The 13762-nt window shown below is 38.4% G+C and overlaps 1 protein-coding gene across 1 annotated transcript; it reads right to left on the bottom strand.

Moving 5' to 3' along the window:
• Window positions 1-8931: 8931 nt before the first annotated feature.
• On the bottom strand, window positions 8932-13045 carry LOC110927243 (probable disease resistance protein At4g27220). The gene is made up of 3 exons (XM_022170895.2): window positions 10359-13045; window positions 9775-10249; window positions 8932-9377 (listed from the first exon to the last, which is right to left on the bottom strand). Exons 1-3 carry the CDS (start codon window positions 12933-12935, stop codon window positions 9340-9342), a joined length of 3090 nt encoding a protein of 1029 aa, XP_022026587.2. The 5' UTR covers window positions 12936-13045; the 3' UTR covers window positions 8932-9339.
• Window positions 13046-13762: the final 717 nt, after the last annotated feature.

Genomic DNA, 13762 nt, shown 5'->3' with positions numbered 1-13762 from the left:
TCCCTAAATAATGCTTAAACCTTCAAACGAATAAATTATAGATCGTACAAAAACAAAACGCGGAAGAAAGTGAGAGATTACAAACTACAGGGGTTAACTGTGTCAACATGTTTAATAATACCTCTGAGTGACCCTTTAACGTTCCAAAGACTTTGTAACGGTATTATACCCTCACTAAAATAATATATATAAATTTCGCGAAGTCTCGATATGAAACGAGAAAGATACGATCGAATTCGTAGAAGAAGGGTTAAAAGCGTCAACAATGAAAGTTAAGGCTTTCAGAATAATTAAATAAATAAACCGGGGACTTAATAGCGCGGGTAAATAACACGAGGCCCCTATCGGTAAATAACCGAGGGCCAAACCGCAAAGTTACCCCTTCAAACCCGAAAGGTCAGGCAAATCATTACGAAAGATTTCGTTATTAATGGCCAGATTCTGTAATCATGACAAAAGATTTAAAATTTCTGAAATCTTAACCCTACGCGGCCCGCATTGCATAATGGGTTAAGTTGAGGCGGGCCGCGAGCCTCCTCAACTATACGTCTGATCTTTTAATCCCAGGCGGCCCGCGTAAAAGAAGCATGGAATGTCCATGCGGGCCGCATTAGACGCCCAGATGCAGAATTGTAGTAACTACTTGGCTTTTGGAGCTTTTGAATGATCAACAACCAACAAATGGGCATGGGCACCCTATGCTCGACCCATAACACTTAGGGGACATCTACCCATCACCCCTGGCCTGTTGTAGGTGTTGTAATGATCATACATCCTTTACATTGGCTATAAATACCAAGGTTATGAACATATGTTTACCACACCTCAAACAACACCTCTCTGATCATTCTAAGTGCTCCCAAGCATTCTCTTCTGCTCTATAAGCAAGAACACACTTCTGTAAGTTACCTTGATCATCCATTGTTCAGTTTATGCTTAGTTTTTAGCTAAAAACCAAACCGTCGTAACTACGGTTTGACTTTACGATAAATCAGTAATGGTTCAGTCTTATGACGAATCAAAAATGGTTATGAGTTGGTATTTATGTGGGTATTAAACCTCTAAAATGGTTCCCCCTGATCACCACTCTAACTATGTCAAATGTCGAGTCAAACGTGCGGTTAAAAAGTCAACAGAAAGCTATTTTAGCGATTTATGCATAATCTGTAATATATATGTTATGGAACCTGTTTTGATAATCATAAAACATGACAATAAGTATATAAACATGTTTGCGCTCGTTTGAATCGATCATTTACTATATAGAACCGGTTCGGAGCCGAAAGTCGCATAAGTTTGACTTTTGCTTTGACTTCAGTTCTGACCCGTTTTAGTGAGGTATAAATATACCTTAGGACTCTCTTAGGACCAGGTCACATGTTGGTATACGCCCCTGTGGTCGGTTCATGAGTTATCCGAGTCTTTTGCGCAATTCCGTCATTCGCCTAAAAGTTGACCGTAACGGCCTTTTAAAATTAAAACGAGTATTTCGGACACGTGAATGGACCAAAACCTTGCTTGTTAAATTATAAGCATGTACTTAAAGTTTCACGTCAATCCGAGGCCTAGAATGAGAGTTATGCTAAAAGGCGCACTTTTAAGAAAGTTTAGTAATTAACGGCGCAATTAGCATAACGCCCATCTAACCCAAGTTTTCGTCACCAAAACTTTTACCCACTGTGGTGAAATAATATTTTGGGAATTTTAAAGATTTTTAATAATTTTTACCTTGCTCATAACCTGCGGTTATGGCTACGGTTCGGTAAATACCGAATATGCCCTTTTTGGCCAAAACGGGAGTTCTACAAGGTCTTTTGACCCGATTCCAATTGCCACTGGTTTTAAATAATAAATAAAGTATTTTAAGCTTTATAAACTGTTCGGGAAACTCAGATTTCCTGTAGAACTCGAAAATCCCTTTTAAAGTCTTTAAAATAACCGAAAAGCCCCTACGGGGCATAATCTTAACTTAAACTCGTTACGGGCATTACGGAAGGTATCCTACTGATACCAAAACACTTTTAAGGCATATTGACTTAGGAAATAAGCGTACGACTCTTATGGTTAACCGTTTCGCCTATTTGCGCACACGGTACGGCCCACGGAACTAGTTTTCGTGCAATAGCCGATATGGGTCAAATTATATTATTTGAACCCCTAAAATCCAGAGTATGAACTATAAACCCATATAAAACAAGTCACTGAACTTGTTGGGTCTAAATCATACTCCATTCTCGGTTTTCGCCTTTTCGTGCGAATTAACCATATCTATATATCGGAATCAACCGGTTTAAGCTACGGCTAATACAAGGACCGTTAGGATTCTAAGAGGTTAATTAAAACCTTCGTTCCAGATTAGGAGCCCCAGTAAAAGCTATCGGTGACTTGATCTAAATTAAGGATTAATACTTGCAAAGGTAAATACTTTAACTTATTTCCCCTATATGGGCTTGGGTTACGGTATATTAATACCGCTTGATTGAGCATTATATAATTCCATCGCTTAGGTGGTTAATTGATTAAATATGATCGGCTCATTTAAACAGTTTTGTTGCTTATAAGCCTTTGGGGGGTTTAATGACCGTTGTCCCGGATATCCTTGGCATCATTTTACGAAATGGCCACGACCATCGACATCCCGGTGTAGGCGTACACCCGGTATAAAGTGTCGACATTAAAACTAAAAGACGTAGCCGTTGGTTTCTGTACTACGGTTTTACGCAAACGTGGTGTGTCTATAAATCTTTAACCCGGCACGACCCGGGCTACTGAACGCATAAAAGAACATGTAAAACGTTCACAAGATCATTATGAATTTTCCCAAGTTATAAAAGAGTTTGTGCCTTGTGCATTCAAATCAATTTTAATAAACATTTTCAAATGTGTCAGTTGAATGTATTTACCAGTGTAAACTGACGTATTTTCCCCAAAAAGATTAAGTGCAGGTACCTAAACGTAATTGGCTGGTATTAGCTCCCTAGCGTCGGGATAAGCCTCGCAAGCTTGATTGCAGTATCTGATGGAACAATACTTTATAATTATTTACGATCCACTGTGGATATATTCAACCCTTGTAATACATTTAGATATTACGATCAAAGGTTGAAGTTTATATATTTATCTTATGCTTCCGCTGTGCATTATATAATTGTGTGGTTTGACTATATTGTTGCCAACATCGTCACGGTAATCCCCCACCGGGCCCACCGGTGAGACACGTGGAAATCGGGGTGTGACAGGTTGGTATCAGAGCCAACATTGAGTGAATTAAACACTATCCTAATGTGTTTAATCTCAGTGACACAATTGCACATACTTGAGTCTAGACAAGAACTTAGGACAAATTCGGATTAATACTCCTTTTTGTCTTTATTTTCGATTTGATTTTTAATAAGTTTTGGAGCAGGAAAATGCCACCTGTTATATTCCGAGGAAGAGGAAGGGGACGTAGAGGCCGAGGAGAAATCGTGACACATCACGATCAAGAAGCTGGACCATCTGGTACAAGACATCCTTCGATGACACGAAGCGAAGAGCCACAACGACGAAGAGATCTTTACGAACCAGCGAGGCATTCCACTTCGCACAGCTCAACGCCATCCTACCGGCACTCCTTTGGACCAGATTCAGAAAATAATCCCAACAACCCACAACCTTCCTTCATACCTCTACAACGTTCGGTATCGCACCGAAACTACGATGACCCTAGTCCGTACTACATCGGTCAGTTTAATCCGGCTGACTATATACAGGAACCTTCAGGTTTTGTTCCACTAGGGCCACAAGACCATTTTTCTGAAGATCCCATGGAGGAAGATGAGGATCCAACTGAACCAGCTCGTGGTACGCCCACGCATCCGATAGAAGTATCTGACGGATCTTCATATCATGGTCCGCAGTATCAAGGCCCAGACAGCTTTATGGCCTTGTTTGACCGACATGAGTGGTACAACACACCATCTCATCAGACATCGCAACCGAGACATCCAAAGGATCCCTCTGAGGATTCACGCTTTGAGGCAGTTACGCCACCACCTCCGCCACCGGCACAACCAGTTATACCTGATCCGCCGAGGCGTAGGAGAACCAATGCTCGTATGTCTACACGAGGAGGAGGGGGTATCCACTTCAGCACTCCTCGACATTCTAGTAGTAGCCACTATCCGCCGCTACAAGAAGAAGGACCTTCAAGTCCAATACAAGAAGCGAACTCTGCACCTACTGCACGAAATTCGCCACCATTTGGGTATGACCAACCCATACCAGCTTACACAGGTCCAACGGCTTACAACCCGTTTGAACCATCGCAAGCACAATACAACTACGGCTATGAGCGCGACCCATATGTGGTGTCGGCTAGATATAATGCGCGCTACCCTGACGGAGCACATGGAAACATGGGACCACCAGATTACTCAGCTCATGGGTATCCAATACCTCCCAGACCTCCAGTTCCGCATCAAGCGCCACAACCACGATTCTCTCCTCCTGAACAGGAAGAAATACTCCATCGACTAGATTGTGTGGTTTGACTATATTGTTGCCAACATCGTCACGGTAATCCCCCACCGGGCCCACCGGTGAGACACGTGGAAATCGGGGTGTGACAAAACTGAAAAATGATAAGCAGCTCTATATAAGATGTATCGGTAGGCTCACAATCATTTTAAAGTGTGCAGGGTGATATAAATCTTAATCGACTGAAGACCAGGTGGGAACCATTCATTGGCATATGGTCTTAGTACCGAAATTTCGTTTGATAGATTGCCGAGGTTCTGAGATATTCGGTCTTTATGCTGCTTATCATCTGGGTATCATGGTTGTATCTTTTACCGAAAAATAACGGGGACGCAAGTCTAGATCTTCCATGATACTATACATACGTGTACATATTGCATACGACCTCAATAAGTGATCAACAATCACATGTCCAAACAAATAAGTGATAAAATATCACATTTATCCGGGAGTCAAGTTCGTCTCTCTGCTGTACGAAAGTACTGACCTGTTCACGGACTTGCTCCTGTGCCCTCATGCATCGAAAATCAAGTTCCTCATCAATAAGTGATTTTTTCACATAGGGCTTGTTTTCAAATCAAAATAAGTGAGAATCTCACATCATATACGGTCAAACAGATGATAATCGGTATACTCACTGGTAAGATGAACCCTCGTGCATACCTTGATACGGGAATGTGTCGTGATATGGATGAACACCGGTCGGTAAGTATAAATCATACCTTAACGTATCCCCTCGCCATGATTACATCTGATAAGTTGAGCTTAAGTGGACAACAATACCGATAATCGTTATAGAATGCTTATCTTAATGTTAACTAACTGAACAAAAAGAGCGTTTTGGCATGGCCGTACACTGATATGATTCTCTTACCCTCGAAACTCGCAAAAAGAATGTCTGTATATATTTATTTACTGCTTTCAGTCTTTACATTTGAAAAATTCAAAAATACCAAAAAGATTTTATTTCTACTTATTTTCGATCGTACGATGTTGGAACTCTAGTCTTCGTTGCCTTAAACCTGAACGAAAACCGAATTGACTAAATCTTCATAAACGGTCGAAATTTGCAAATTTTGAAAGTTGGAAACTAAAATTGACAAACTTGTTAAACTTTCAAGCTGTCGGACGGTGTTTGATTGTAACATGGTCATACGTGTGTCATTTGTTTATACTAACTATATTCCAAGCAGTTGTTCTCATTACGCGTTTAGATTTCTTGCATGTGCAGATTCTAAAGGCAAGGAGAACATGGTCGATGACAAGCTTCGGAATGAAGACACAATGTGAAGGCACTCAAATGATAAAGATGCTCGAGTTGCCGCTGACCATCATCAACACCACAAGGATCTCAAGCACTGAAGATCAAGTCTTTCACGAGCATAACTCAAGGGGGAGCTTATGTTAAGGGGGAGTTTGTCAACACACTTCCTATATGAAACGGGGAGTTTGTTGATACACTCTCTGCTTTCAAGACGTGAAGACTTTGAAGATCCTCCGACTTAGAAGACATGAAAAGGCGAATCTCGCGAGTAGCGTCCAAGGGGGAGTTTGTTGATACATATTATGTGGTCGCGACTCGACTCGGTTCGACTTGGCTCGGTTCGACTTGGTTAGTTTCGGCTCATGCCCGACATCACGACATTCCTCCGTCGTGCGCCCCAGAGTTCGACACGCGAAGCACGGAGAGCCACGGACCGTTTCCCATTTACACATCATCATGACATCATCATGATGATGTCATGATGATGTCAAGACCTTGACTTAAACTTCAAAGATATGAAACAGATTGTATCTTTACGTGCATGGATTGTTTATGAGCTTTGACTTTCAACGAATCAAAAACAAGTACTGGGCTTATAATATTTGACGAAAGTGATTTGGGCCAAGCCCATTGGCGACGAAACAGATGGGGTCTTGACGAAACATGTGTGTTTCGTCAAGCTTGATCCAATTTCGTCGAGCTTGTCTTTGATTCGCCAACAATGTTCTGATTCGCCAAGCCAGATTCGCCAAAGATGTGATTCGTTGTGCTGTGACTATAAATACACTGTCTGTGGATAAGAAAGTAAGAGAACACATTGTAGAACACAGAGAGCATATTTGTGAGAGCACACACACTGAGAGACAGTTTGCAAAATAGATTTGTAAACATTGAGCTTGTAACCGAACCTTTCATTCGTATTAATACAAGTGGTGTTAATCGGTGAATATTGTGTGTGTTGTTTTGTGCGTGTTCTATCTCGGTTTGCCATTCCGGTTGGATTCCGCACAACCGGGTTGGTTAGTATACAAGGATTAGGCGACTAGATCCTCCTAGCCGGACCTACAGTTGTTCCAGTTAACTAGCAATAGACCTTTAAATCTTGATCTCTCTCGCAACAAGTTAGATGGGATTCCTAGATATCTTGGAAATCTTTGTAGTTTGACATCTTTAGATTTTAGAAACAACCATATAGCTTTCAAATTTCCTGATTTTCTATACAACTTGTCTGGATGCACATCGGTTACATTACAACAGTTGTATGCTGGCAGTAACCAATTCACAGGGTCATTGCCTGATTTTCTTCGTGAATGGATTGTTTCAATTCTTCGTGAAGTGATAAAGTCTTGATTCTTCAAGGTGAAGTGATAAAGTCTTGATTCTTCAAGGTGACGAAACACTTGGTTATGAAATATCCAAAGTGTTTCGTGATTCTTCGTGAAGTGAAGTGTGAATAATTGGTTCTTCTTGAAGTGAAGTGATAAAGCAATAATGGTTCTTCGTGATTCTGACTTTTGATGAATAATAGGTGTTTCGTGAAGTATGAATAATTGGCTTCAAGGTTCTTCGTGAATGTTCTTTGAAATATGTTTTTCGTGAAAGTTGTCTCACCTTGAAGTTGGTCACAAAAAAAACTTGTAAATACAACTTGGTCACGAAAAATGGTTTTTTGTATAATGAAGTGCACAATGAGTAAACCAATATTCACGAAGAATTAAAATCTTTCACGAAGAATTAAAAAAGATTGTTAAAATGAAGTAACGAAAAATGGTGGTTCGTGAATATGGTTAAAATCAATTATGTTTGGTGAATTGTGGATGTTTCGTGAATGGTGTTTCATGAAATGGTTGGTGTAATATTTCTTTTTAAAACAGAATCTTGTTTCTGACTTTGGAAAGTTGGTAGCTAGTTATCCAGATTTGGTTAAACAACAAACATTCGAAAATCACTTTTTCATTAAAAGCTTAAGGTTATCTTTTCACTGAAAGATTTTTCCGGTGACTTTTCCGATCAAAACACTTCACCAGAAAAGATGGCGAACAAGATTTTTGCGAGAAATTTTAAGAAAACCGTATTTTAACATGTCTCCATGTGTTTTAACAAGGTTTTTTTTTAAAAATTTACTGTAATTAAACAACTAGTTTTTACCAAGTTTTAGACCACTTTTTCTTTCTAAAACTTCACTCAAAAATTACCAAAATGCTTGGTTTTTAACAAGGAAGAAGCCAAAGCTCGGATACCACTTGTAGGTCCACTCGGAGGATCAAGATAAACCTACTTCCTTGTTGTTAAACACACATACGAGTGCGGAATCCAAGTGTATATGCAAACCAAGCCCAAGAACACACAAACACAAGAAAGAATTTCAAAGTTTAAAGCTCAAATGTATTCCAGCAGAGTAACAGTACAATATTACAATAAGAATACTCTCAATACTCTCTGGGTGTGCTCTCTTTGTAAACTAAAACAAGACTGTCTATATATAGTCTTAACACCCATGCACTAACATCACGAAGGATGTTACTAGGCCACTACTGGGCCACGAAAGATGCCAAGCCCCATGAAACAGTGATTCTTCGTGGACCTTTCACACATATAACAATGGATCCTTCGTGTGTCAAATCAACGAAGAACTATGCTCACAAATCAAAGGTTCTTCGTGGACATGCATGCAAACAAGGAAATGGATCTTTTGTGACATTCATACAAACAAAGTTCAATTTAAATTAGAAAGTGACATTATGATGTCATGATGAAGTCATCTCGCATTATCTCCGTTCTCGTATCGCAAATGTCGGGTCGTATGACGGAGGAACATCGTCGACTTCGGTCTCGAACTGAACCGAACCGAGCTGCATCCACACAAATACGCATCAACATCTAGAAATCAATCATCCGAGGAAAGTCACAAGAGATAATGGTAACGTCCTCCAAGTTTCAGATTTTAGGTTTCCACCAAACTCAATTTAGTCATTAATTGGACACCACATAGACATGGTGCTGAAAAGTCGGTTTATTTAAGTGGTAATCAAAAACAGGTCTTTGTCATCAGATCTTTTAGAGTTCAATTATCCTATTTATTAATATTAGTCAACCTACTCCATGTCACCCAACAAGCTACAAGGTCTTGTCATCAACCGAACAAGATGTAAAGCAAGAACTCAAAACACATCCAAATAGTTTAAATAAACCAACACATCAAATTGTTCAAAGACGTCGTCAATGTCAAAAACCAATCCAAACATGAATAAACTGAGAAAAATATTAAATCCTACAAACAGTACGCTTGAAACAAGCCACCTAAACGCTCATGCCTTGAATCGTGTACAGCTGCCTTCTCCGTGCGTCCTACCTCTTGCCACCAAATTCTGCCGTCAAAAGTCACCAATTGCGAACTCCCTTTTTCCTTTTATTCCATGCATTCAACTCCACAGCCTATTAGTGAAGTTCTACGGGCCTTTATTTTTAATTCACAAAGAGCCCAAGAATAACAAATCCAAAAACCAATTGTTTAATTATGTCCTGCTATCAATTCCTTCATATTGATTCCTTCTCAATTAATTCTCATCTTTTCCCTCCAATGTCTCGTACTCCCCTAGAAACACACATAGAATTCGTTAATTTATTAGTTGTCCAAGACATTCAATAATCTTTTTCTATTTAATATTCACATGATGATTAATAGCTTTAAATTAACTTCACCATCACCATATCTTTTTCCTTGCTCAACGATAATTAACAATTCATTGTCTCACATACAACTTAATCGTAATGTTTTAACTTATTTTCTTTCACAACCTTATTAATATAAAAACCAATTAAATTAGTATCTTGTATAACAATATCGATGCATTTTGTTTATTTATAATATAAATTATAGTGTACCTACAATGCTCCAATCGGTATTAGAAACATAAGTTTAGGGATAAAAATACAATACTTATCTAACTTTAAACAACCTAAGAAGTGAAATGTTTTAAAGCCATACATACCTCTTCCTCTTCTTAACCGAATCGAATTTGGACTCGGTTGGTCCGAAGTTTGTACACGTATCATATATGGAGTACCATATTCGTCTTCTCTGTCCCATCTCTCTGTATCAAAGTCATGAAAACTTGAGTTTCTTTCACCACCTTTTATACTCCACACGTGACACTCTGTATGAAAACCGCCCACCCAAATGTAACGCAAGCTGATGTTGATAACTTGTTCAACTTCACCAAAACATTCCAAGTCTATGTTGAATATCTCTCCAAGGTAACACTTTGAAATTATTATTTGTTCAAGATGTTTCAATAATCGCATTGGATTGGTTGGAAATAGATTCTCAAGTTTATAACACTTTTCCACCTCAATGTCTCTTAACATGGGAATACTATCAAATTCATCCTCACTGCTACTCGGCCATATCCACTTCAGATTCTGCATATCTTGAATACTTAGGTCTTTCAACTCGGAAATTCTAACCTGCAAAAATAGGTCCGTCCAAACAATATACATTACGTAATTATAATATTGGCAAAAGAAATAACTAAACCAATTGACATATACAAATCAATTATGTGTAATCAGCTACCTGACTGTTAAAGAGTGCTTGTTGCAATGCAGAAGTATTTTTATTGTCAGGATAAATGCAAGTGATGCTGGGAAGGTCACAAACACTCAATTTAACCAGTTGTGGTAGCTCAACCACACTATCAACCGGGAACAAACGTACAAGCTTTGGTAAGCAATCTAAAGATAAATTCTTTAGCTCCTCAAAATTGATCATCTCGCCTTCACTATTTATCTCGCCTTCATAATCATGCACCAGTGCTTCCAAAACATAGCATGACGAAATACTGAGGCGCTCAAGTTTCTTGAAACAACGTGTCACATGTATTGGGAAGAGATATTTCAACTTACCACAACCATGAACATGAAAGTCTCTTAGATACGAAAAAAAGCTTTGATCATAAGGATTGACTGGAACAAAATCTTCAAGACCACTCATGTGCTCCATATGCAAATAAAGACTCTCGGACTGCTTAACCAACTCATCAATTTTGTAATCCACAAGGTCGCTGCTGCGCTCGGTCAAAAGCTTTACTTTTAATGTATTTTTGAAGGAAGTTGGTCCTCCATTGAATAGACAGCCTATAGATATCTTGAACTTATCAAGTTTCTCAAAGGAAAAATCTTTTAGGTGGCTAATATTCATGAACTCGACCTCTAATGCACAAAGTTGGCTTGAAAGCATCTTCAGCTCTTTCAGATTAGCATCCTTGAACTGGATAGCTTCCTTATGAGAAACTATCATATAAAGCTCTTCAAGTTTGACTAAATTTATAAAGACGCCATCATCAATATGAAGGTCGGCACATCCTGTCAGATCTAGTAACTTCAGCTTTCTTAGATTCCCTATCTTAGATGGTAACTTGCGGATGCCATAATAAGCAAGACTGAGCACCTCCAAATTCACAAGATCTCCAATGAAAGAGCAGTCAGACATCAATTTGCATTCATGGAGACAAAGTGATTTAAGGTTGGTCGAAAATGGAAGAGATGTCGGAAGCGGTGGATATTGCATTTTATAAAATGCAATGATTTTGAGATTTTCCATACTTGCATAAAAATCTTTCGGAAACTTGAGCGACAAATCCCCATCCATAAGTTGTATAAGAGAGAGGTCTGGATACTTGAAGTCTCTAGGAAACTCCGACATACCCATGCATGTTAATGAAATTCTTTTGCAAGATTCATTCATTTGGTCTCTACCCCACGTGGACACATCGCCATGGTTTACAATCCAAGCAAAATCACATTTGGAAACTGTTGCTAACACAAAAGCAAGTACAAGATCGTGCAATTTAACACATCCAGGCTGTTCACTGTCCATCAACAAATTTGCATTTACGAGATTGCGCACACATGTGTATGTCCTGTCTCGAGCCTCTCCCAAAGTGGAAATATTTTTAAACAACTTTAGGCCCCATCCATGTCTTACCAGATCCTCTATTTCAATATCAGAGTCCTCAGGGAACAAGCCACAATGTAGAAAAATCGCTTTATCCTCATCGTTTCTTACATACTCATAGCTTATACTGATAATTTCTTGCACGTTATCATCAAGATCATGATTCTTTAGACGGACAAGTGTATCCCTCCACACATATTTTTCTTGAGATTTAAGGGTTCTGCCAATGATCTTGATGGCAAGAGGCAAATTACCACATTTTTTGACAATATCACATCCTATTTGAAACCGATATTGATCATGTTCTTTAGAAACTCCGGTATATTCAGAAAAGAACTTCTGTGCTTCCTCATCTGACAACACATTGACTTGGACTACTTGAGGAAGGGTAAAAGCATCAGCCGCAATTTGTGTGCAAATATTTGAGTATCTTGATGTCAACAACAACTTGACGCCTTTTGGCAAAGGACTTGTTAGTCCAATATCCTTGATGTCAACCTTCTCCCACACATCATCTAATATAACTAGAATCTTTTTTTTACCATCTTCTAACGTTTTTTCAAATTTTGTACGAAGAGTATCTGCCTTTACAGTCGCTTCACGTATACCTTCACCTCCTATTTGTATGGCTATATCATCCTGAATAGAAAGCATGTTAGGATTTTGCCCAACAGTTACTTTCACAACGAAATCAAACATCTTCTTGTTTTCTACAACTTTTTTGAGTTGTTCCATCATGGTGGTTTTTCCTACACCCCCCATTCCACACAAGGCTATCACTTGACTCGTGTTGTCGTCTTGTTGAAGGAGCTTAAATGCATCGTTGAACGGCACGTCTCTGGACTTGAAGTCATCTCCACCCGGTGGCAATGATAACGGTGTAGAAGTGGTGGAGGATGTGGCTCTTCCAGTAGCCAATGGGGCATCGGTCCAAGTAATCTTAGAATTTTCTGTAATAAGTTCTTGGATCCTCACAGTTGCCTTGGATGCGTTTCTTCCGGCTAGGTACCTATTTTTCATGTGTAAACATCCAATGGCATCATCTGAGATGCTTTCGACTTCATCCTTGACCTTCTCAACCTCTCCCAACCAAGCATCTACACGAGCAGGTATCTCCTTATTATTTATTTCATTTCTGTTCTTGTGCTCTGTAACATCGGTGTTTGTATCCACCAAAAGACTCAATTTTTCTCTCATGCTCGTAACATGTTTTTTGGTGCAAATCACATATCCTAGGTGTTTCGTGATATGACGTGTAATAAATTTCACAACAGGGGCAACGACATAGTCACATACAATCTGCTCCATTTCCTGAGACCAACAAATCATGAAAACATATCAACAAAAAAAGAAACCTTAAAAAAATGTTCAAACAAGTTAATTACGCTAGTTTCAACTTCAATAGTTACATATTGCAAGAACATACAAATAAGAAAGTCAATCATCAAGTGATTTAGAGTCTTCAATAATCGAAAATGAAATCTTGCTTGCAAAGTTTATGTTATTAGAATACTAGGTTAGTTCCGCGTGTGTTACACGGGTTAAACAATTTAAACTTTATAATAAATATTTCTTGTAAATGCAAATCAAAGACGAAGACATTTATATACTAAATTGACATAAATGATTTAATATAAAGTTGATGTATGTTAGTATTATAAAATTCATCAAAAAACATGTAATCAAACTGTCATTGAAAATAATACAAAAATAAATATATTATATAATACTTATTATTGTATTTACGTATTACATTACATTTATGTAATGAGAAATAAAATGTTACAATTATAACTCGCATAAACTTTTCTCTCTTTACTCTCTCTCTCTCTCTCTCTCTTTTCTCTCATTGGCCTTTTGGTTTGTCTCTTTTTTAAATTTGTAACACTTCGATTTTTTTTTTCAAGCATTAATATTAAAATAATGGTTTTCTTTTTGTATTATAACATGATAGTTTACTAACCAGTTAACATGGAATTTAGTTAAATAAAGGTGCTTATTAAAATGTTAATTAAATAGTAAAT

This window comes from Helianthus annuus, chromosome 2 (genome assembly GCF_002127325.2).
Source record: "Helianthus annuus cultivar XRQ/B chromosome 2, HanXRQr2.0-SUNRISE, whole genome shotgun sequence".
Taxonomy (NCBI): domain Eukaryota; kingdom Viridiplantae; phylum Streptophyta; class Magnoliopsida; order Asterales; family Asteraceae; genus Helianthus; species Helianthus annuus.
Note: the sequence above shows the minus strand (reverse complement) of the source record. Positions and strands in the feature narration are given on the sequence as shown.

Excerpts from the sequence above, each read along its gene's own strand:
- LOC110927243 (XM_022170895.2), bottom strand. The coding sequence starts at position 12,935 with ATGAGAGAAAAATTGAGTCTTTTGGTGGATACAAACACCGATGTTACA. Across the intron at positions 10,250-10,358 it reads AAGCACTCTTTAACAGTCAG|GTTAGAATTTCCGAGTTGAA; the intron begins GTAGCTGATTAC and ends CTATTTTTGCAG. Across the intron at positions 9,378-9,774 it reads TCGGTTAAGAAGAGGAAGAG|GGGAGTACGAGACATTGGAG; the intron begins GTATGTATGGCT and ends GTGTGTTTCTAG.